Below are 23367 nucleotides of genomic sequence, written 5' to 3'. Positions count from 1 at the left end.
TTACACCCCTTTTGCCTCTCACATCCTCCCACATGGCTGTTTTACTGCATTTTAAGGCTGGCTGAGCCACTTGGGTTTGTTTTCTGTAGAAGAGTTGGGTGAAGGAGGAAAGCATTGAGACAAAATTTTACAGTCCAGTAGGAGCTGAATAAATCCTGACTTCTGAATTAAATTACTTCAAGGTTTCTTCAATCACATCTGTCCAACTGTGAGATGGTGCTGAAACCTTTCTGTTCTGGCTCATTCCCAGTTACCCTCTACTCCGAGACAGAATCCTAGAAAACACAGATTGCACGAACTTTCCAGATCTCTCACCCAACCCCACTCCCTGTGCAGCTCTCAGGCCAACAAACAGAACAAATCCATGAGGGTTTTTTAAAAGCCTTTCGTCAGCTAAGTATGCTTGAGAGAGAATATTTCGATACCTGCTCCTATGGGAACTCAGCTCCATGGTTCGAGCTGAGTCACTTCCCTTAGAGTGGAGAAGTGGCAAGACCTGCAGAGACACCATGAGGTTTCTGTCTGGCAAAAGGGAAATACATTCAAAGGATGAGTCAGGCTGGAATAAATGAAATACTCCTTAGCACGGGTGTCAGAGGGCTAAATCTGGATCTGGAGCTGTGGGCTCTCCGCAGTGGTTTGAGGTTGAATGTTCCCATTTCCCCAGGCTGGAGCTGGGCATGGTCTGTGGGGAGGGGAGGAGGACGAAGCCAAAAAAAGAGATTGGGCGTGGTCTCGATGTGTTTGGAGTGTGCTGATGGGGAGTGAAGCACATTTTGGGAATGCTGAAGCTGTGGGGCCAAAAGGCTGGGCAAGTCACACAGCCAGCAAGGGTCAGGCAGGTATTGGGCTGAGTGGAGCAGCACGATTTGGGAATCCAGATTTTAGGGTGCTGGTGAGAATCCCTGCCAAAACTCCCAGAATTAGCCTTGGTACTCAGCACTCGCTGCCATCTTCTTGTTGGAAACTGGGAGCTGTTCTTTGCTTGGGAAAGGGCTCAGGGAGGGTGGAAGGGTCACCAGTTCTGCAGCCCATGCAGAAGGTTTTAAATATTAAAGCAGGGAAGTGCAATTTGGAGTCTGCTGCTGCTCTGGAAGCGCGGTGGGAGTAGGGCAGGAGGAGACGTTGTGCATTAATATGACTCCAGGTCTGGTCCCTGCCTCAATGATTAACTGGCTGTGCAGCAGGAGGCTGCCATGTGACAGCTGGATTGGTACCATTAAATTCCAATCTGAAGGAAAAGAGGAGGCACAGGGAACAATTGGTGTTGGATCCTTCGGCAGAGGCAGATTTTTCCACCACCATCTACAGTTCTGTCTCTTTGATGTGACTTGGGCTCTTCCCTTGAGAAGTCTCTCCCTGCCCCTGCTGCTGGGAAACGTGGCTGTTTCCCTCCTTTGGGGAGTGTGGGGTAACTGGGTATTTCCAAAGTGCTTTGAGATCTTGTGCAAAGAGGTGTTGCTGCAGGAACCGCAGGTGCTACTGACAGATTTCCTACTGTCAGCCCTGAAATCTTGGTGCTGTCCCTGGGGGCTGGGGAAGGCCTTTACCTTGGAAGGATTACCCCATCCTTAGGGATTAAGGATCCTTACCCTGGAAGGGTTGCCCCATCCTGTGTGTGCTTGCCCAGGGTTGCTTCCAGACAAAGGAAGAAACAGAGCCCTCTTCCTCCACATCATTCTGCCCAGGTTTTACCTCAAGTGCTCCAGCTTCATGCGACCTATTCCCTAAAAACCATTATTTTGCATTAATTTCTTTCTGGCTGGGGGGATGCACTGAGCAGCCATAGGGACCAGGGTTAAGGCCACTTGGCCAGCACCTCCCTGTCCTCGGTGTGCCTTCTTCTGGAGATCATGAGGACTTCCCACCACTCACAGAGCTGTAGATGGTCAAACTGTGCCTCTGCCACATGATGGACACTGTGATTTATCAGCTCTGCCTCACAGCGCTGTCTCCCTTTGCAAGCACGGCTGGAGGTGGCGGGAGGCGTGCGGTGAAGTTTGGATCCAGCTGCTCCCGGAGCACCCAGGAGCAGAGCCAGGAGCAGAGCCAGCCCTCACTAGTGAGCAGCTCCTGTCGCATCACAGGCACCTCCAGCTGTAAAGAACTGCCGGGGTGTGTTGGAGGTGAGTTTTGGCAAGAAAGGCTGTGATCAGGAGGAGTTTCAGGTTAGAGCTGCACAGAAAAGCCCAAGTGACAAATGTGAGGTTTGTGGGTAGGGAGGAAACCCTGGGATGTCCAGGGTGGGGATCTTTATTTCAGTCAAGGCTCTCTCAGCAGCCGTAGCAGCTGTTACTCACCTGGTCTGCTCTCTGGAGTGAGTCAGCTCCAAGAGACTGGAACCAGTATTTCAGCCCCCTCCTTGCACAAGGGCTGGCCCTGTGCCACTGAGAGAGGCCCCAGCGGGACATGAAGTGGCCCACGTCACAGGGAGCAGGAGCACGGACTCGTACCTGCTGCTGCTGGCTGCCGGATCTCCCACCTCAGGTCCTCAAACGGACCAGGATCCCTCCCTGCTGGGTCCTCCCAACCCACCTGCCATTTCCTACACAACTCCTATGGTTTCCAGACACTGGAGCAAAAGGTATCAGCTTGGCTCCATTTAGGAGCTCAGCTCAGCAAATCCCGTCTTTCTAAACTTTTCCTTTCCCTTGTTCAACTTGTGTCTCTTCCTCCTCCTCCTCCTCCTCCTCCTCCTTTTCCATGTACTTTGCTCTGTGAGGGCTGGGCTCTGGCTGGGACACACTGCCTCTCCCCGTGGCCCAGCCTGACTGCAATAATATTCCATGTTTTGGCATGTCCCTCTGGAATGTGGGGGCGGTGGGAGGGGTTGTCCTTCAGCCTCCTCCCATCATCCAAGCTTGTGGAGGTTGGTGGGCTCCTCAGGGGCTTTGGCAAGGGTGTGGGGAGAACTGTTGGTGGAAAAGCCATGGGGAGAATGCTTTGTGCTGAAGCTGGTCAGCATTTGGTGTCTGTGCTCCGGAATAACCTGGTTCATGGGCACCATGGGGGCATGGAGGTACCTGGGTGTCAGCCCCAAGTTCTTCCACCTTCACAAACATTCCCCTGGCCCCTCCTCAGCTCAGGCACATGCTGTAGGTCCTGCTTTTCTCAACTCAGCCCCCAAACCAGGAAATAAATTGGCTTTGAAATCTGTATCCCCCATTCGCTGTCCTTGCAGTGAGGGGATGATAAATCCAGTGTCTGAAATGGAATTATCTCACTGGGAGAGGGAAGTGGAAGAAATACTTGCTGCATACACAGCACATGACAGTGATGGTGGAAACATTTTAAAGTGGTCACAAGGTGCTGTGAGGCAAATGAGAGACATCCAGGTCTACACATGAAGTCTGTGACCTCCTCAGATTCATCCTTGCGCATCCCTGCGATGGAGCTGGCAGCTCTTGTGCCAAACCCCTGCTCCTGCACAGGGCTCCCAAGGGGAACAGAGCTTTCACAACTGCCCTGTCCTGTGTGGGTGGCTGGGAGTCCCCTTTGCTCTTCCCAGAAGGATGGAGTTTGCCTTGACATCCTTCTAAGATGCCCCAAATGAGGTGGGAGGTGCTGTGTGTTCCCCACTTCCAGGTACCACCATCTTTTGGGAGGTGCCCCCAAAGTGCTCAGGAGAGCCTGTGGCAGGAGAGATGTGGGGTCAGGGCAGGAGTAACTGGAAGGCCCCACAGGAAGCAGGGAGGGGGGATGACTGACATCCCTCCCAGGTATGGAATCGTTGGCCCCACAGCACCCAGTGGGTCTCAGGGGGATTCCCCACCTGGGCAGCCCCAAAGAGGGAGAACAGGGATGTCTTTCTCATTTTGAAACCACCTTCCTCCCCCCTGCCTAGTGACTGCACTGTCCACCTTGCCAAAGCCTGGAAGGCACCACTGGGTTTTGCAGAGTCATTGGACCCGTGGTTAAAAGGAGAAGTGAGGGAGGGACATGTTGAAATCAGTTTTTTGACTATTTGCCCATTTCCATCCGAGAGATAAGGGTGAGGCCAGGCTGCGGCTTCAGGATCGAGACAAGAGGTAGGAGATAAACTGCTATTAATGCTGATGGAGAGTCCTTTCCTAACAGGTTTTCCTTTAAGAGGAAGATGATTCCCTATAAAAGAAGGTGATGATGCTTGTTCTTTGGAGATCTGTTTTCTCAGCAGCCCCTACAACCCCACTCACCAGCGACCTGTGGACTTTAGTTATACCGGGGACAGGTATAAAGGGTTTTCCTTTAGGATGACTTCTTTTTAAAAGGAACATAAGGCTTCAGTCCATATTGTGCATAAATATGGTGGCTATTTTGGGAGGCAGACTGACAGTGTGGGAAGGGGGGGCTGTTGTGGGGAATGCTGACCCCCTCCCTCTGGAAAGTCCTGCCTCGGATGTCTGGGATGTTTTGCTAGTTGTCTGCCAGCGTGGGGAATGGAGTTTGCCAGGATTGTCTCTACTAACTAGAAATCCTTGCTCATTCTGGAGTTGCCTTTAGGGCTTCTCTTATTGTTTCCTGGACAAGGAGTAATTCGAGGTGCAAATACTGGAGCTTGGTGATTTTTGTCACCGGTATTTTGTGGAAGGGATGGCTGCTGGTAAAACCCAGGGGGAAAAAGGGCCAAACAGCTCTCCCTTGGCACACAGAGAGGCTCAAATCCCTGTGATCCCTGCACTGAGTCCTGCCTAAGGACCGTGCTGGCCTCTGACGGGAGCTGAGTGCTGCCCACCCTGCCGGGCTGTGCCTGAGCATTTCAGTGGGCATTGCAAACCAGGCAGTGGCCACCTGGGGAGCTGCTGGGGAAAGTGCTTTTAAACAGACTCTCCCACACTGCAGCTGAACTTTTCCTTTGTAAAGCCTGCACAACCCCAGCCCAGCCACCAGCTCCTGGCTGGAGGGTCACTGCCTGATGTTTAGCAATAGTTATGACTGGATTTTATTTCTCCAGTGTTTCAAGGAGGAAAGAAGTGGATTTGAGGACTGACTAAACTCTTTCAGCTGTTCTCTGTGCTGGTTGAGGCAAGAGACATCCTGACTGCTGTTATTTTTTGTTGGCAAGAAGCAGTGAAAGGTGTGAGCAGCTCAAGGATGCTGTGTCCATGTCCTGCCTTCACCTCTGGGGTTGCTCTTTGCTGGGCCAGATTTTGCTTTTGCAATCAAAGCTAAAAGCAGAGATGACAGCAATGGTTTCCAAAGGCCATTGTGCACTTTTCTCTACTTCCCACTGACAACATTTTGCAGGGGAGCAGAGCACTGATGTCCCAGATCAATAAACTGCATTTGTGTGTGTCACGGGGCAAGAATCAGCTTCTCTACCACGTCTCCCTCCATCAGCAAGGAAGGAGATGCTTTTAAAGCTGTTTGCCCAAGGTGAGCCAATGGGAAAAGGCTGGATAAAGCCAAGGCTGAGGCTGGCAGGGCTGGGTAAGCACCTCTGAGCATCTCTGGCACCAAAGGGAACGGGCGTTCGCACTACATGTGGGGTGAGGAGGGGGCTCCAGTGCCAAACTGGGGAGTGCACAAGAAAGGGTTCTGAAGCCCAGTTGCTTGGGGCACCCAGTTCCTGGGGACAGTTACCAGAGCCCTCCTGTCAGGGGAGACAGCAGGAGTGTAACAAGCAGCTTTTTTCAGACCTCAGGGGACGAGGCTGACAAATCGCAGGAGTGGATTTCAGCTTTTTGGTGTCTCACTGTATCTCTGGATTATTTTTCTGTAGATTATCTTGGCATCCCTCTGCCCTGGCAATTCACTGTGTTTATGTTGTGCAGCCCCTCTTGGCCCCAGTCCTGTACTGGCTGACCTGGATAAAGAAAATCTGCCCCCCACATCAACCCCCTGCCTGTGCTCTCAGCCCTTTGTCCATCTCCTGGTCCTGCAACCTCAGGGGAACCCTTTTGCCATTATCACCTGCTCTTACAGGGTTCCAGGGCAAAGGGAAGGTCCTAAACTAACCTGCCTCAACTGAAGGACTGGATGAGTGCAAGGCTGGAAGGGCCTGGCTGCCTGCCCTCCTCCTCTCGCAGGGATGCCTCTGCCAGCATCCTCCTGCAGCCCTGCTTGGAGCCAGTGTGCTCTGGGTCTCTGTGCTGATGGACTCTGACTCCTTCCCTGCTGTTAAGGAGACAAACTTTCCAGTGCACTTTCCATGGTCATGGTTTCCTGTTTGGATTCAGCACAAATCCCTGAGTGCCTGCACAGTACCACTGATCCCAGTGTGGAGCCACTGCTGCCTGTGTTACAGCTGAAGCACCTTTTTAATGGCTTTTGGACCTTCCAGGGGACAGAAAGAGGCTGGGAACACAGCACAGGGCCTGTGGCTCCTCAGCAGCCCCGGCAGGGACACCAAACCCCAGCAGTGACACTGAGCATGGGCTGTCATCCTTGTCCTTCCCCGGCCTGTGGGTCCGGCCGCTGAGCAGCAAATGCTTGTGCAGCTCAAGAGCTCCTCCAAAGCCCAGGCCGCTCTCAGCTGTGTCTGTAGGCACAACAGACACCCAGGAGCAAGCTGGCTCTTCCCCATGCCATCTCCTGATGCCCAGCCAGGACTTCCCCCACCCAGTTTGTTATCAGTGAGAGCATCCTGATAGGGATCTGTGAGGGGAGGGCACGGCTGCCGGTCTGTGACAGGCAACTGCCTGGCAGGTTCCAATCAGATAAAGCGTTTACAAGAATGAAAGCTGACAGTAAAGAACAAATTTTCAACTTCATTTCTTGCTGCTTTTTTTTCTCAGTAGCTCTTTCTGGACAGCCCATTTGGGGAAAAGGTCACAGGCCCTTTCTCGGTGCTGTTTTTGGCTCTTTACTGCATCTGTTCTCAGCCCAACCTTGTGCAACGCTCCTGGGTGTTGCAAGGACTTCTCACCCTGCAGCTTTTGCATGGGGTTTCAAATCCCCTCCACCCCCCGGGGCTGAAGACCCCCCCTGCTTTCTGCAAGGTCCCTGTCTGTGCTCTCAAGGCGCTCTCAAGGCACGATGGATCCGAAAGACACCTCGGAGCTCAGATCCTTCTTGTTGCCTCCACCAATCCTCTCCATCTCCCCTTCCCCTGCTGGCCTTAGCCTTCTCAGGACTATTTCTCTCCACTTACTCCCAATTCCAGGCTCATAAGCAATAGCAGGGACTGGATGTGACACCTTCCTTTTGCCCCCAGCCCATGTGTGCCACACAGTCCCCATGCTGTGGGGACGCCGGGGCGCCTGCGTCCCTGGGGTGCCCTGGAAGGAGCCCTGAGCACGTTTCCGCTTTGCTAAAATGGCCACGCCGTGATAAGGTCTGTGGTTTCCTCCTCTGAGCAAGCGAGGGAGGCCACAGCTTCAGGCAGAGCTGCAGCCCTGCCCCACGCTCAGCCTCCCCCTGAGATGGATCGTGCTGGTGGGAGCCCCCAGGGGACCCTCCCCGGGGAGGAGAGCCCCGAGGTAGGTGGCTCTGAGCCCGGGGGGCTGGGGAGAGCGTTTGGGGTGCGATGGCACCAGGCAGGGTCAGGGTGGCTGTGCCCAGGGGACCCGGGGGGCAGCGCTGGCTGCTGAGGCTGTAAAAGGGGAATGAGAGAAAAGGGGCCGAGGCCACGTCCTGGGTGTGATGCTTTGCCAGGGTCACCAAGGGATGGGGGTACCATACCCATGTAAATGTGCACCCCAGGGTGAGTACGGGGTCAGCTGCACCTCTGTGCCCCCACTGAGGGTCCCCTTTTAGCTTGGCTATGGCTTCCCAGCCCCCTCCCAGCCCCTCTGGGCTCTCTGCTGCCAGCAGCTCCCCCAAGCCCTGCTCTGGGCCATCCCAACCTGACGCACTTCCTCTGTGTCCCTGCGTCTGTTCCCATGAGATGGGACCCACAGCTCTGCTGGGAGCACGAGGGCCCAGTCCCCCGTGTTGGACTCCTGGGATGATCCATCCTGGTGGACTTGTCCTCCCTCTCGAGCACCCCTGTCCCTGCAGCCCTCACTGCTGCAGCTGCTGGGCTGGGCTGATGCCGGTGGCTGTATCTAGACCCGGATTTAAGCAACACTCCTGGATTTGAGCTGGGTTCTTGGCATGGGGATTAGCAGCAGTAAACATGTCCTGGTGGCTCAGCTCAGCTTTAGCTTAACCAGTCCCATGTGCACATGGGAGCATGGAGCAGATCCCGCAGCATGTCCGGGGGCAGAAGGGAACAGCAGGGAGCTGCTCCCAAAACCAACAGGGATTCCTCCCCCTGCCCTCCTGAGCTGCCCCATTGCTGGGCAAGGAGCAGATGCTCGTGTCTTGCTGATAAATAACAGCAGCAGAGAAATAAAATCCTTTTTCTGTCCCCTCTGCACTTGTGACCTTGCCATGGGGCAGTGCTGACCGTGGGGATGCTGAAGGATTTGGGATGGGGCCATGTCCCCCATGCCTTGGCACAGGCAGGACAGTGCCAGCAGCAGCAGAAGGTGGATGGTCCCTGGGCAGGGGCAGGCTGAGACCCTCCTGAGTGCAACAGGTTTCCCTTTCACAGGGGCTGCTGCCCCCAGCACCCACCAGTGGGTACAAGAAGGGATGTGGAGGCAGGCGGGAGAGAAGCAGCTCAAGGGTTAAACTTGCCAGGGCCGGAAGGGTTGAATTCAGTCCAGATGGCCGGGGGATTATGCCAGCCCTAGATTTGCCATAAGCAAATGTTAATGTTCAAGCTCAGGGTTGGTTTATTTTTTTCTGTTAGGGGTATCCTAAGGTCACTTTGGGGCCTGGGCTGACCCACAGGTAGGACTTGTCCATCCATCCATCCACCCATCCACGCATCCATCCATCCCCACCAGCCCTGGATGAGCAGGTGCTGGGACCATGCTCTGCAAATGCCTCTCAGCCCAGAAAAGCCCAAACTCATTTTAAAAACTTCTGTTACATTTTTTGGTGTCACCCCTTGTATTCCCAGAGGCTCCAGTGCCAGGACCAGTAGCAGATGGCACAGGGACACTGGTCCCCTTCCTCTGGTGGTGTCACCGCTTGGATTTAATTCTTGTTTGGAAAGTCAGTGTTGTTGCTGGTCACCCTTCACATGGGGAATGAGCAGTGCACCCTTGCAGCTTTCAGAGATTTGCAGCAGTGCACCAAATCCTGATGGCTTTTGGCATCTCCCTGCCCAGCCTGGAGCTCCTCACTGTGCTCTGGCCCCCTGCCCCGTGCCTCAGCTGCTTTGCTCTCCAGCCTGGTGCTGCTGGAATGAGCAGCTCTAGGGGGTGAGAGGTGGGTGGTTGGCTTTTAAAGCCTCCTGGGGGTAACCCCAAGCTGCTGTTGCCACCCTTGCAGCCCCCTCCTCAATTAATGGGGCTGGGGGGGAAGCCCCCCATGCTGCCCTGCTGGTGGGTGATTCCCCTCGGCTGTGGGGTGTCACAGCATCCTTTGGGACATCCCACCCTCATGTGCTGTGGGTGAAACCACCCCGTCCTGGCTGCCCTGCCTTGTCCGGCCGCGATTTCCTCCTCAAACCACGCTCGTGATGGGAAACCTCTCTGCTTCTCTTCTCTCCCCAGATGGATCTGTCCCACCGGTTCTCCAAGGATGAGGTATGAGCGTGGCCCTGCTGTGGTCTCCCTTGGTGGTGCTGGAGGGGGTGGCAGTGCTGCAGGGGCCTGGGGACATGGCTCAGCTCCTGGAGATGCTCCCCAGGGACAGCTGGTGTGGGCGGGCAGGGCTGGATGCAAGGGGTGCCAGGAGCTCAGGGAGCTGTGAGGAGGAAGTCTGCTGATCCTGGGGGATGCATGGAGCATGTCCCCACTGGCTGTCCCCACACGAGGTGCCAGCACTGTCCCCCCACAGCTGGCCCTGCTCTACGAGGAGGTTCTCTACACCATCCGGCACCGCCTGGGCAAGCCCGAGCAGCAGCACATTGGGGACTCCCAGGAGCTCTACTCCTACGTGCAGAAGGTGTGTCCCTTCCTGACAGGGTCCCCAAAACCTGGTCCCTGACACATCCATCCTCCCAGCTACAGGGGATGGTGGGGGTCTGTTATGCCCCAAGCTCACTCAGTGGGTTTTTAAATGGGCTTTGATTTACTCTGGTGGTTCACAAGAGACCACAAAATTCTCAGGAGGCTGAATAACAAACTTTCACTTGCAAACTTGAGAATATTAAAGCTGAATAAGGTTGTGCTTTCCATGTGCCAGGGGCTTGAGCTTGACCAGAGGCTCCAGGAGCTAGGATGTGGAAGTGCCCCATCCCACCTGCTCAGAACTTGCCCTGACTCCACACACACACTTTCTCTCTGGTTGTTTGGAGACAATAATCATTCCTCTGGGCCCTACAGGGTCACTCAGAGGGAGCTCTTAACAAGCACCATAAAAGATGCAGCAGCAGCATCCAGCTGGAGGGCTGGGAGCAGCCTGTGGCTGGGAAATGTTAGCCCTGGGGAGAAGTGTTTATCTTAGGCTGGGGATGGTGGGAAGAAGGCTCTCCCTCAAGGGCTTTCAGCTGGTCCCCAGCCTTCCTGCCGGGCTCTTTGCTGCTCTCCTCTCTCCTCGGGCTGCAGCTGGCTCCCAGGGAGCAGCAGGAAGCCCCTGGCTGCTCTCCAGCCCCTGTTAACAGGGCAGCATCCATCAGCAGCCCCGATATCCACACAGGCTTTTGGCATGGACGCAGAGGAGCACAGTGTCATCATGCAGAAGGTCATGGAGCTGGAGGTACAGTGTCCCCAGTATGCAGCTGGGGTGGTGCTGGGTGGCTGCAGTGCCTCTGAGCCCCTGTGATTGTGATTTGGGGTGCCCTGGGGTTGTCACTGCTTGGGTGGGAGCTGATGGCGTGGTCCTGCTCGAGCCCCATCCTTCCTTGCGGGGTTGTTCCTTCCTGGCAGGGTTGATCCTTCCTCACAGGGTTGGTGACCCCACACATTAATAGCTATTTCTTCATTTTTCCAGAGCCCCATTTACTGCCTGAAAGCCACTGTGAAGGAAGCCAAGGGGATTTTGGGTAAAGACGTCAGCGGTAAGTGGAGATGGGTGGGTGTCCTGTGGGAAGAGGGGCAGCTGCTGCTCCCGAGTGGAATTCCCACACCTCCGCCCTCGCAGGGCTCAGTGACCCCTACTGCCTGCTGGGCATCGAGGTCAGGAGCCAGGAACCAGCCCACCCCGACCACAAGAAGAGGATGAAGGCAGTGGTCAAAGACCTCATCCCCGAAGACCAAATCCATCGCACCCAAGTCATAAACCAGACCCTCAGCCCGGTGTGGAACGAGACGTTCATCCTGTAATCCAGCCCCACCCCTTGGCTCTGCTCTCCGGGGGGGTGCAGGGGGAGGCCGGGGCTCTTGGGTGTGGATGGAGGGTTCACCACTGGTATGTTACTCGAGTAACAGCATCCCCTGGTGCCTTGCAGGGAGTTTAAAGATGCGGAGACAGCCAGCTTCCACCTGGACATGTGGTGAGTGACAGCATCCCAGCGACCCCGGGACCCTGCCCCGAGGGTGTTCTGCCTCCTGGGAGAATCCCTGGGGTGTTCCTTCAACCTGCACCCTTTTAAAGGCCCAGAAAGCAGCTGGGGACCCCTTTCCCCATCACTTTCTGTGGAGCAGTGCTCAGTGCAGGATGTGACCTGTGCCAGCAGAGAAAACCCAGGCCGGCTGTGCCCAGGCAGGGCTGGTCCTAAGCCCTGGTTTAATTTATGGAGAGAAGCCACGCGCTCGCAGATTTGGGCTGGGTTTTGGGATGGCCTCAATCCTGACACTTCCCTGCTCCTGTACTTTCCCTTCTCCACTGTCATTGCAATTCCCTGCTCTGTTTTTCCCTCATCTGGGTCTCCCCCTTTCCCCGCGGTGGGTTTTGCCTCCCATCCTCGCAGGGATTCAGACGTGGTGGAGTCGATGCGGCACAAGCTGGGGGAGCTGACGGACCTCCACGGCCTCAAAAGGTTGGTGCCGGTGTGGCCCCAAGGCTGCTGAGGAAAGAGGGGGTGGAAAACGTTTATTTCCCTGCTGGATTTTAAAAATCGCCTTTGGAAGGAAGGAGGGAGGGAGGGAGGTGGGGTGGCAGGTCTGTGTCACCCTTCTCCATCCCGAGCACGGCCGGGTCACAGCTGCAGGACACCTTCCCACCCCATCCTTTGTCTGTGCCTTTCAGGATCTTCAAAGACGCTCGCAAAGACAAAGGGCAGGACGATTTCCTGGGGAACGTGGTGGTGCGCCTGAAGGTGAGCGCCCAGTGCATCCCCTCCTCCAAGGGGCTCCCCAGGCGCCAGTTCAACCTCCCGGGATCCGGGCAGGATCCCAGCCCTGTGGCAGCACCCAGCACAGCCCGGATCCCGTCTCAGAGCCACGAAGTGATGTCAGGTCCCTCACTGTGCCACAGTCATTCCAACACGCTCAGTCACTGTATATCCTGTATTTTTAATCCAATCTCCTGCTCCATGAACACAGTGGGATGAAGATCCCCTGCTCTTTGAATGAGATCCTTCTCCTGGGAAGGCTGCCCACGGCTTCCCCCTTGTCCCTCTGTGCCCGCAGGACCTGCACTGCTGGAATGACCATTGGTACCAGCTGGAGCCACGGACAGAGACTTATCCCGACCGGGGACACTGTCACCTGCAGTTCCTACTGACTCACAAGAAGGTGGGATGGAATGGGAAGAGTGGTCCTTTCCCATTGCCTGGGCAGGATGGGACAGCTGCCTGTCCCTTGGGGCTTGTCTGGGGCCTGCCCCAGGAGCAGAGGTGCCAGCACCAGGGTCTGCATGAGCTGGACCCTCCCCAGACCCTGCTCCTGGTGCACCTGCAGCCCTTGGCTCTCCAGGCTCACTTTTTGGGTGCTGTGTCCCCACTGTGACAGTGTCCCTGTGTGTCCAGGCAGGTGATGGTTCTCTCTGCCTTGTCTCTTTCCAGAGGGCCACCACGAGCAGCCGGACACAGCCAAGCTACACTGTCCACCGCCACCTCCTGCAGCAGCTGGTGTCCTACGAGATCCTCCAGCACCAGGTACCACCAGTGCTGGTACCAGCACCAGAATCAGCCCTCCAGCAGCTGGGCTGGGGGAGAGCTTCCTTTGCAGCCCACACACCGACACTTGTGTGATGGGAATGAGGGTCAGGATGGTGCCAGGCATCCTTCTGGGGCTCCCATTCCTGCAAATACACCCCACCATGGTGCCTGTCCCCCTCCTCGCTCATCCTGTCTTGCTCCAGGACACATTCCCCTCCCCCTTTCCCCCCAGCAGGCCGGCAGCACCTCCTGGGACGGGGAGCTGAGCAGCCACGCCAGCACCGTGCTGTACCTGCACGCCACACAGAAGGACCTCTCCGACTTCCACCAGGACATGGCGTGAGTACCCCACACCCAGGGAGCCCCAGTGCAGCACCTGGGGGGTCAAGGGCCCCAAAACCTTCCCTGGGACCATCTGGCCATAGCTGGTGTGTCCCATGAGCTCAGGTGTTGCCCCCAGGACACCTGGGTGCTGCCCCTGTGATCCCAGCTGTGGCTGTGGCTGGCCCCTGGTGCCCCCAGCCCCAGGGGCTCAGCCAAGCCCTCCTTCCTCCCCAGGCAGTGGCTGGCCTACAGCAAACTCTACCAGAGCCTGGAGTTCAACAGCAGCTGCCTCCTCCACCAGATCACCAGCATCGAGTACCAGTGGGTGCAGGAGCGCCTGAGGCCAGAGCAGGTGAGGGGGCTCCAGCACCACGTGCGGGGTCAGAGATCAGGGGAAGGTGCCCCAGGCACCCAACCCTGAGCCTCTCCTCCCAGGAGCTCCTGGGGCTGTTTCACTCCCAGTGTTCCAGGAAGGGCAGGAGGTTGTGGGGTACAGGGGTGCCAGGGTGTCTGCAGGGCATTTCCCAGTGCTTTGTTCCCCCTCTCTGTGAAGAACCCCTTACCCTTTGCACTGACATCCTCCTCCTCCATCCCTGCCATCAGGTCAATTCCAACCTCCTGCAAAACTCAAACATGACCCAATTTCTGTTTCTCCCAGCCTGTTTTCCCAGAGCATCCCTGCACCCTGCTGAGACACTGAATTTTCCATGCATAGCAATGAGGTTTAAGCACAAAGCTCAGTTCAGCCCCTCCAGGGAGAAGCTACCAGAGACATCAGGGGTTTTCTCCCATTCCTGGAGCAGGCTGGAAAGGAACGGGAGCACCAGCTCCCTCCACTGTGGTGCCATGGTCCTGCCAGCATCTCCCTGTCACTGAGGAGGACAGTGCATGTTTCCTTTCTTCTCCTCAGAAAGCAGAGCTGGCCGAGTCCTTCCAGTCCTTGCTGACCTACGGGGTCTCCCTCATCCGTAGGTTCCGCATCATTTTTCCCCTCTCCGTGCCGAGGTCCACGGAGAGGCTCCAGTCCCTGCTGCGGTGAGTTGGGCACTGGTGCCAGCTGTGTGTGGGGTCCTGTGGCTTGGCCACTCTAATGGCCAAGCCCCTGAGCTCGAGCAAAACCAGTGTGAGCCCTTCCTCCCCCGTCTAGGCTGCTGTGACACTTGTCCTGTCCCATCCCTCAGCCTGGGCTCCCTGTGGGGAATGTCACTGGGAGGGGAAGTCTGTTTGGGCTGTCTCTCGGGGGGAAGAGGTGTTTGTTTCTCATGGCAGGTGCTGGGTTTCACTCGAGGTTCTCACTTTGTAGGGTCCTGGTTCAGATGTGCAAAACAAAAGCTTTCCGTGAGCTCTGCACACCCAGCCCTGACCTTCCCCAGATGGTCTCCACAGCTCTGAAGGTACTGGGGGTCTCACCCACCCCAGCCCCAGCAGGGTGGGACCCTCTGGGTCTCCCTTCCCTTCCATCCCCTGCCCAATGCCCACAGCTCAGCAAATCCCCACGGATCACCATGGTGTGGGAAATACTCGCCCCTCTTCAACCTGGTGGCCCCAGCCTGTGGTTTCCACCACAGGTCCTCACCCCACCCAGGGGACAGGGAGAGTGAAGGGGGTGACAGAGCTGGCTGTGCTCCTCCTGCTTCCCTGCCATCCCACCAGGACTCCTCTCTTGCAGTCAGGCACCACGGAGTGGTTTCACATGCAGAAGCAGCACCTCAAGCCCATGGTGAAGGTCAGTTCCCACCTCTGTCTCTCCGACACGATAAAGTCGCCTCAAAATGTCTGAGCATCCAAAACAAGCTGTTCCTTCCTTTGCAGAGCATAGAGGAGAATAGCAAAGCCTTGTCCAAGCTCCTTCTGGAGGTGATAGAAGATCTCAAGCAGTGCCAAAAGATCTGGAATAAATTGTTCAGCACGTAGGTTTCAGTGCTTGATCTCGCCCCCGTCCACCTTCCCTGGGGTCAAGAGAGACAGAGCACTTTGATGCCTCATTCCTTGGCCTTTGGGCTCCCCAGATGGGATCTTTGGTCCCATCTCTGCCCCTTAGAGCTTTGCTGTCCTCACCCAGGACGTGGCCCGGCAGGGTTTGCTGGGCTGCCTTTGCTGGGCTGGGGTTGGCAGGCTCCTGACTCCACGTTTCTCTCTTGCAGCAACCTGAAGCTGAATATCTTCTCCATTGCCTACCTGGAGCTGGAGAGCCTGGTGAGCAAGCCTGGGCTGCTCTGCCCTCGAGGAACTAAGGTCTAAAGACAGGCTGAGGTTTTTGGCCACCCTTCAGGAGGCAACTGCTTGTTGCAATCCTGGAAAGGGAGCAAGGGAAACTGCCTGTCTCTCCCTGTGCACCCATAGAGTGATGATGGTGACTATTTGACCCGACAAATCTTCTGAAATGCCACCCAAAAGGAATAGGAGTCCCCTGAGCTGACCCTGACTCCAGAAGGAGCCTTCCTGGCTGGACCTCACTGCGTCCCCCCCGTCCTTGCTCCCATTCAGGTTGCGGAGCATGTCCAGGAGCAGCTGCACAAGGTGGACAGCAGCATGTCCAGACCCACAGCTGAGAGCCTCTTTGATCTCTACAGGAAGCTGCAGGAGCTCTATGAGATGAAGGACTCCCTCTCAAGGAGGTATCCAAGCCCAGGAGAGGGGAGGCGTGAAAGGGAGGGATCGAGCAGTTAACTGACAGGATCTCCAGATCCTTCCCACACACCTACCTCACTAATTGCACCCCAGGCAGAGTAGGCTGTTGGTGTCTGGTGTCAATGGGAGCATCACCAGGAGAGTTTTGGGCTCATCTCTGAGTGGGGTTGGTGTGAGAGCAGGAGGAGTGATGTGAGAGCAGGAGGGGTGACGGCCCTGTGCCGCTGCTGTGCGGTTGGAGAAGCCGGTGCCTTCATCCCTAGGGATGGACCTCTGGCTCTGAGCAATTTCCACCAGTGGTTCGAGGAAGCTTTGCCCCTGTGGCTGCAGAAGGCCTACACCACCACGCTAGAGAGGGCTCAGAAAGCCATCCAGATGGACCAGGTAACGTGGAGAGGAGAAGTCTCCCTCCTCCCTTTGGGGACACTCCAGCTGTCCTCCATGCCTCACTGCTGTGCCTGGCTCACAGCACTGAGACCACCACATAGGTGCCTCTGGCAGCCCAGGAGCTCCTGGTTCCTCTCCCAAATGACATGACAAAGTATGTGGTCCCCTGGGCCAGATGATCCCACTCACCCTGGCCCCACACAATATCCCTGTGTCCCTTCCCTCGCTGCTCCCTGGCAGCCCGTGTGAGCTGAGGAGCCTGCATTTGGGCCATGCTGTGAGAATCCCCTTTGCTTCCAACCTCTGGGAAGAGAGAAGAGAAGGCAGCCATGAGGCCACAGGCTCCTCTCCCTGCTCTTCAGTGGGGTCCAGCAAAGCTGGGTTGGTTATAGAGGGAAGCAGGGAGCTCATGCTGCTCTGTCCATCCTCATCTCCTCCACTCTCCAAAGTGGTTGTGTGGTGATGTTGGGATATAAGGAGCTGATGATGGGCCAGAGAGCCCCAAAGTAAAGAAGCAGCTCTGCTCCCTGGGATGGCATCTCTCTGTACGAGCTGTGTTTGCCTTCTCTGCCCCTCAGCTGAAGCCTTGCGGGTACCAAAAGCACAGCACATCCACTGTTGACCTGTCCACCTGCTACGCCCAGATTGTGACGACCTGGCAGCAGCTCAACTGGCCAGACCCTGACAAAGCCTTCATGATCATGGTCAATCTCCTGGAGGTTTGTACACCTGGGCACCAGCACCTGGAGTTTCCTCCTCCTCTTGGAGATGTGTCTCCTTGAAGGAGCCAGTACTCCCCAGTGATGTGGTTCCCTGAGCCCACGGTGGTCCCTGTGTTGCCTGGTTCAGTCCCGTTGGTTTCCTCTCTGTCCTGCAGGACATGTGCAAGATCTCCCTGATGTACTGCAAGCTCATCAAGGAGAGGGCTGAGGCTCTGTCGCTGAGTGAGCGGAACGAGGGCGAGGCGGCCAACAAGGTTGGTATTGCAACCTGTCCTGGTTTCTCCAGGAAAGGCAGGATTTGGCCCTGGTTTCTGGGCAGAGAGGGAGCTGAGCTGCTGAGAACCCAGCTGACATCCCCAGTTTGGGTTCCACAGGGACCAGTTGGCCATCAAAAGCCATAATCCTGGAAAATCAGGAGGGAAATGGTGTGAGCAGGGGGAGCGGAATGGGGATGGGGACACAGGTGAGGGTGAAAATGAGTATGGAGATAGTGATGGAGATGGACTAGGGATGAGGATGGGGATGGAGATAGGAATGGCAATAGTGGTGGAGATTGCACTGGGGATGGGATGTGGGATGCTTCAGGGAGTGTGGACACCCTGAAGCAGACCCACCTCCCCCAGCTCTGCATCGTGGTGAACAACATCGAGCAGCTCCGGCTGCTGATGCTGAAGCTGCCGTCACAGCTGGACTGGGCCCAGCTGGAGCAGCGCATGAGGGGCGTCATCGACCCACAGCAGATCCAGAACGCTCTGCACAACCAGCTCAACAGCACCGTGGCCTGCCTGGACCATGAGGTCCGGGATGTGGTGCAAGCCCTGGCCACCAAGGTGACCACCTGCCTTTTGACCCCCCCTTGGCTTTCACCTGGTGCAGAGCAGTTTCATCCAAGGTGTCCTGAAGCCCATAATGCTCCTGGGATGGAGACAAGGTGGAGCTGGGCATGGGGAGGCTGATGCAGAGGGCAAGGTCCAAGTCTCTTCCTGCATTTCTCCCTGGCAGCTGGAAAAGGGCATTGCCAGGCACATCCAGGAGCTCTCATCTTCCAGTGACACCCAGAAGCCTGAGGATGTAAGTATCTGGTCCAGCCCCTCCTGGACCATCTTTTTTGGGCAGTCTTTTCTTGCTTGGTGGAGGCCTCTGTCACCCTCCATCGCTGCTCCCTGCCCACGCCTGGGGCACAGGACACACCAGTGACGGGGCCCAGACCTCCACATGCTTCGCTTGATGCCTGTGTCAGCAGCAGGACCAGACCAGGCACAGCCTGCCCATGTTCTGTGGGAAGGAGCCCCTCTGGGATCCTCCCTAGCCTGCTTTGCCCTGCTGGACACAGTCCCCCTGCCCTCCCCAATGCCCCTCTCCTCTTGCTGCAGTCCATCATTCCGCTCATGAAGTTCCTGGAGTCGGAGCTGCAGTACCTCAATGAGCATCTGGTCCAGGAGAACTTCAAAAGGTGACCAGGGCACTTGGGATGCACTGTGGCAGAGGCCACCAGTGTCACCATCCCTTGGGCAGGAGCATCCCCTCAGCTCCGTGTGGCTTGGGGCCATCCCACTTCAGGGCTGGCAGGATGAGGCACTTTCTGCTGGGGCTTTGCAAAGCCCTTCAGCTGAAGACCATCTCCCCAGCCCACCCCCTGGATCCTGCTCACAGCCTCCCTCTCCCCTGCAGCCTCCTCACTCTCCTGTGGCACCACACCCTGTCCGTGCTCTCAGCAGCAGGGGGGCCGCAGGTGCCCTCGGTCCAGCACTACCAGAGGCTGTTCTGTGCCCTGAAGGTACCAGGGGGAAGCAGGGGGTCCCTGGCAGGGACAGGGGTTTGGTTGGTGGCTGAGAGCATCCTTGTCCCCAGAGCCTGGAGCTGTGCTTCCACGCCGAGGGCTGCGGGCTGCCGCTGGAGACCCTCCACACTGCAACCTTCCAGGTATGGAGATGGGGATGGGGAGTCCCCGTGGGTTCCTTTGGGAGGGAGGGTTGCCAGGGAGGACATCCCCAGGCTGTGGACCTGTCTGTGTGCTTGACCATCACCTCTTACCCTCCCCACAGACACTGGAGACTCACCTGGCCCTCTGCTCCGCCAGCAGCCGCAAACTCATCCAGAAATACTTCAGCAACAGGATCCAGCAGCAGGTAGGAGTCCAGATGGTGCTCCCAACCTCTTCCCACATCCCACCCTTGCTCACAGGCCCTGCCTGTGGAAATGTGGAATTTCCTCCCAGTCCTGGGGCTGTTGGGGCAGGTTTTGCCACAGTGTTGAGAGGAGTGAGCTCAGTTGCATCCAGAGGATTCCAGCAAACCCTGGGTACCCCAAAATTCCTGCTCAGCCTCTGCCAGACCCTGTGCCTCCCCTCCATGATGAGGATGAAGGACAGCACCCTTATCCCTGTACCCCACTTTCCAGCTGGACACCAGCTCAGAGAAGTACGGGGCCGTGACCATCAAAGCTCTGTACCGGCCTTTGGAGCAGAAACTCCATGTGGAAGTGCTCAACGCCACCAACCTCATCCCACTGGACTCCAACGGTGGGTGTGGGTGGGCAGGGGAGCCCCACTGTCCCAGGACCCCCCTGGGTGGGCAGGGGAGCCCCACTGTCCCGGCACCCCTGTCCTTGGTCCCTGGAATGCCCCAGTCAGGAGAGGTGCTGGCAGTGCTTGGACTCTCTCTCGATTTCTTTCTTTACCCAAGGAGGTGGATTTGGGGGAAAAGGGGGGTTATTGCACTGGTCCGGGGTGGTCCAGTGGGATGTGGCAGGCAGGACCAGGCAGGACACAGTACCCACATCCCACCGGCCAGCAGCCAGGGCAGGCGGCTTTTCTTCATCGTGCAAAGCAGTCGCGGATAAAAAGCCACATGAGCAAGGACCTGCTCGCGGTCCGGCTGCCGTTCGGGGAGATCTCCAGGAGAGGTCACTCCTCCTGCGGCCACCCGCGGCCGATCGCTGTGCGGGCGGGGTTAGGGCGGCTCCCGCACCCTCCAGGAGCCCGGGCCGGGCTGGGGGTTGTGGTGACAGTGCCCTGATCCCCTCCTGCAGCCACCCCAGTGTGTCCAAGCCTCCCCGGCCGGGTTCATCCCGGGGCAGAGGGGCATGGGGAAGGGGCTGATGTCTGCACCCCACCAGGCTCCAGCGACCCCTTCGTCCAGCTCACGCTGGAGCCCCGGCACGAGTTCCCCGAGGTGGTGGCCCGGACCACCCAGTGCAAGAAGAACGAGCTGCACCCCCTCTTCGATGAAGCCTTCGACTTGTATGTAGGGGCTGACGCCCACCAGGGGCCCCCCAGTCCCCACAGCCCCTCAGGCTTCAACAGAGCCTCTGCCATGGGGCTGCTGCTCCAGGAACTGCGCCCTGTCCAGGGATTTAACCCCCTGCACCCCAGTGGGGTCCCCCCAAACACCGGGGAGGGTGCGGGGCTGTGCTGGGGCCCTGAGTTTTGAGGGGTTTGGGTCAGTGTGGAGCATGGAAGGTTGAATTTTGGGACCGAGGGGGTGGGATGTGATGATCCCCAGCCTGCCGTGCCCCTGCAGCTTGATCCCCCCCGAGAAGTGTCGGCAGGAGGGGGCCTGTCTGCTGCTGACCGTGTTTGACTACGACGTGCTGGGGGCCAACGACCTGGAGGGCGAAGCCTTCTTCCCCCTGTGCCACCTGCCCGGCCTCGACACCGAGGAGGCTGACATGGGACGGGTGCCCCAGACCCGGCTCCCCCTCACCCACCCCAAGCCCACGGGTACGTGGTGCCACAGCCGGGCTGAGGCCCTGCAGCGTGGGGAGGGGGCTGTGGGGAGCATCTCCCACCATCACTCCCCTCTTCTCCGGCAGATGAGATCCTGCAGCTGCTGGAGTCCAGGAAAAGGGACAAAGAGGCTCAGGCCTTCGCTAAGCTCCGCAAGCAGCGAGCCAAGCAGTCCAAGGAGAGGGAGTGAGGGAGGGCCAGGAAGATGGCCCTGAAAGGCCAGCGGGACCACGGGACTTCTGTGGTGTTGGAGCCAGAACATCTGCAGGGAGTGTGGGGACAGAGGGGTCCCTGTGCCCGCCCCACCGCACCCATCTCACCCCCACCTTCAGGCAGCAACGCTCCCGTGAGCCGTGGAGGGGGGACAGCTGGATTTGAGGGGATTTCTTGGCCTGCCTGGATTAGTAACACTACACGAGGGATGTGGAAGTGTGGCTGTCCCTATCCATCCCTCTGGAGCTTGTCACTGCCAGTGCCGCATCTCCTGGCCGTGTCCCCACCCTTCCTGTCTGCAACACAACTGATTCAGGCTGGGGACAGCCATGGCCAAACCAGCCTTCATATTTTTTTTTTTTAAATTTTTAAATTTCTTTTTCCCCTCATTTACTTGTGGATAAGCCTCTTATTTTAAATGAAAAGCCACAAAGCTGATGCGTGGGCTGAGTCTGTGCTTTGGGGCAGTGGCCCTGTGCTGGGAGCAGCAGCACAGTGGGGTGGGACATGGCATTTGAGGTGCTGAATTTCTCCTTTTTTAAAAATGTGCATCGCTTTTGTGTCTGTTTGGTTTGGTTTTTTTTTTATTTTACCACCAATTTTATCAACCTTCTGGAAGCCTGGGATCCTGCTGGAGCCTGGGCAGCAATAAAGAGCATCACAGCCCTAGCAGCCAAAGCAGGAGACATTTTGGGCAGCTGACAGCCCAGACATGGGATGCAGATCCCTGGCATCACCCCCAGCCTGTGCCAGGGACCTGGGTCCCTCTGGAAGTGGTGAGAAGCTCTGCAGGGTGCATCCATGTGGGGTGACCCAGTGTGACAGCAAAAATGCCTGGCAGGGCAGGTGATTTTAACCATTTGTTGGGTTTTTTGGAGCTTGTTTTTGCTGCAATTAGTACTAATTATACACCTGGAGCTCCCTCTACCCCCACCCTGCACGGAGGTGGCTGTTTGAGCTGCAGCAGGTCCCTGCGAGCTGCCAGGGAGCAGGGAATTAAAAGCATCCCCCTCCCGGGTGCCTGAGCACCAGCTGTGCCCTCAGAGGGCAGAGCAGCCGCCGGGTCAGCTCAGGTCAAATCCTGGATGTGGGGGGGGGAAAAGAAAAAAGCTCCTTTGGTATCTGTGTGACAGAGCCCACAGCAGGAGGGATTAAGGCGCTGCTGGCTCCCAAGGAAGCTATTTGCTGGCTTAGGTTTCAGTGCAGAGAAATAATATCCCAAATCTGGGTCTGGGATTGTGGAGATGCTGTCCCAGGGTGTCATTTCAGCCAGGTCCAGCACCCTGCAGCCCATCTGGAGTTGGCCCCTGCTTGGCAGCCCCCATTTTATTACAAGGTTTACTACACGAGGCTGGAGGTTTGAAGATGGTCTCAGCTCATTTTCAGCTGTTTGTTTAAAAACCACTGTGCTCTACCTTGCCCTGGGCTGCCAGCAGCCAGGTGTGTCGCAGGGAGGAGGTGGCACGGGCTGACCTCTCTTTTGAGGTTGTTTGCACTGTATCATTCAGGGTGTTTTAGCTTCATTTTTGCTCAGCTCCAGGCAGTTGTGTGGCTCTTTTCCCACCCTAAAAGAAATCCCACCCTTTACAGAGAAGGACTAATAAACCTTAATCAATCAGAGCACAACTAACCCCACGGAGCAGAACAGCCCAAGCATTAAAAAACAAGGCTTGAAGCACACAAAACCAGCTGCTAGTAAATGCAAGACCAAGGAAGAGGAAGAAATCCCCATCATCCTCATCCTGGTGAAGAATCCGACACAGGTGGATAGCTGGAACACAAGAGGGAAGGGGCTGGCACTTACACCTACTGATTTTATTGTGTTACCAATACTCTGCAATACAAATGGGCCCATTCAGATTATTGTTGTGATTGGACTAATGGGAAGTGGTTGATGCACCTTTGAAGCGTTAATTAGACCAAAATTAACAGGTAATTACTGGATCCACAAGCCAGGTGTGCTCTTTTGGGTGCCAACACACAAACACTGTTTGTACCCACTGAGCTGGCACAGCTCACCTCTGCCCAGCCTGGCTCTGCCAGAACATAAATCCACATCCAGACCAAGAATTTGGGTGAGAAAGTTTTGGATTTGCCACTTCCAAAGGGGTCTCTGCCCAACCTTAACCACATTGCATCGATGTTCCCCCTCTTCCACCACACCTCCATCAGAAAAGTGAATTGCAACCTCCCAAAAAGGAAGGGGAGCTCAGAGAGAAATCATTTTTGGTTGTGTGAAAGGCAAAATTTGCAACAGATCTGTTGTTTCAAGGGGTCCACAGGCCAGATTTCTCCACCCTCCCCAAGCCCCAGAGCAGAGCCTGGGGCTGCACATCCACCCGGGCACGCATGCGCACACACACACGCACACACCGCTTCAGTTTGTATTTTTTTTTTCTTAGCAAAAAAATAAAAATTTATTCTCCTCTAAAAAAAAAAAAAAAAAAAAAAAGAAAAAAAAA

At 56.6% G+C, this 23367-nt stretch overlaps 1 protein-coding gene across 6 annotated transcripts; it reads left to right on the top strand.

Moving 5' to 3' along the window:
* Positions 1-2288: 2288 nt before the first annotated feature.
* UNC13D (unc-13 homolog D) lies at positions 2289-21465 on the top strand. Of its 6 annotated transcripts, none has more exons than XM_042032577.1 (32): positions 2289-2584; positions 9471-9503; positions 9757-9864; positions 10558-10617; positions 10852-10918; positions 11002-11179; positions 11309-11353; positions 11771-11839; positions 12049-12118; positions 12432-12536; positions 12806-12898; positions 13134-13240; positions 13460-13577; positions 14136-14260; positions 14529-14619; positions 14895-14951; positions 15038-15135; positions 15370-15421; positions 15713-15843; positions 16120-16240; positions 16822-16962; positions 17121-17219; positions 17589-17795; positions 17968-18036; positions 18339-18418; positions 18637-18742; positions 18817-18888; positions 19011-19094; positions 19366-19486; positions 20083-20206; positions 20487-20686; positions 20779-21465. In XM_042032577.1, the coding sequence occupies exons 2-32, from the start codon at positions 9471-9473 to the stop codon at positions 20880-20882; spliced, it is 3135 nt and encodes a 1044-aa protein (XP_041888511.1). In that variant the 5' UTR covers positions 2289-2584; the 3' UTR covers positions 20883-21465. The 6 variants fall into 6 exon arrangements, with proteins under 6 accessions (XP_041888511.1, XP_041888510.1, XP_041888512.1 ...); XM_042032576.1 differs by lacking the exon at positions 2289-2584 and adding an exon at positions 3951-4028; XM_042032575.1 differs by lacking the exon at positions 2289-2584 and adding an exon at positions 7235-7400 and having other exon boundaries at positions 13137-13240.
* Positions 21466-23367: the final 1902 nt, after the last annotated feature.

Source organism: Corvus kubaryi, unplaced genomic scaffold (assembly GCF_017639235.1).
Source record: "Corvus kubaryi isolate FWS band 111438036 unplaced genomic scaffold, C.kubaryi_AGA036_p1.0 37353, whole genome shotgun sequence".
In the NCBI taxonomy this organism is placed as follows: Eukaryota; Metazoa; Chordata; class Aves; order Passeriformes; family Corvidae; genus Corvus; species Corvus kubaryi.
This window is presented reverse-complemented; position numbering and strand designations above follow the sequence as displayed.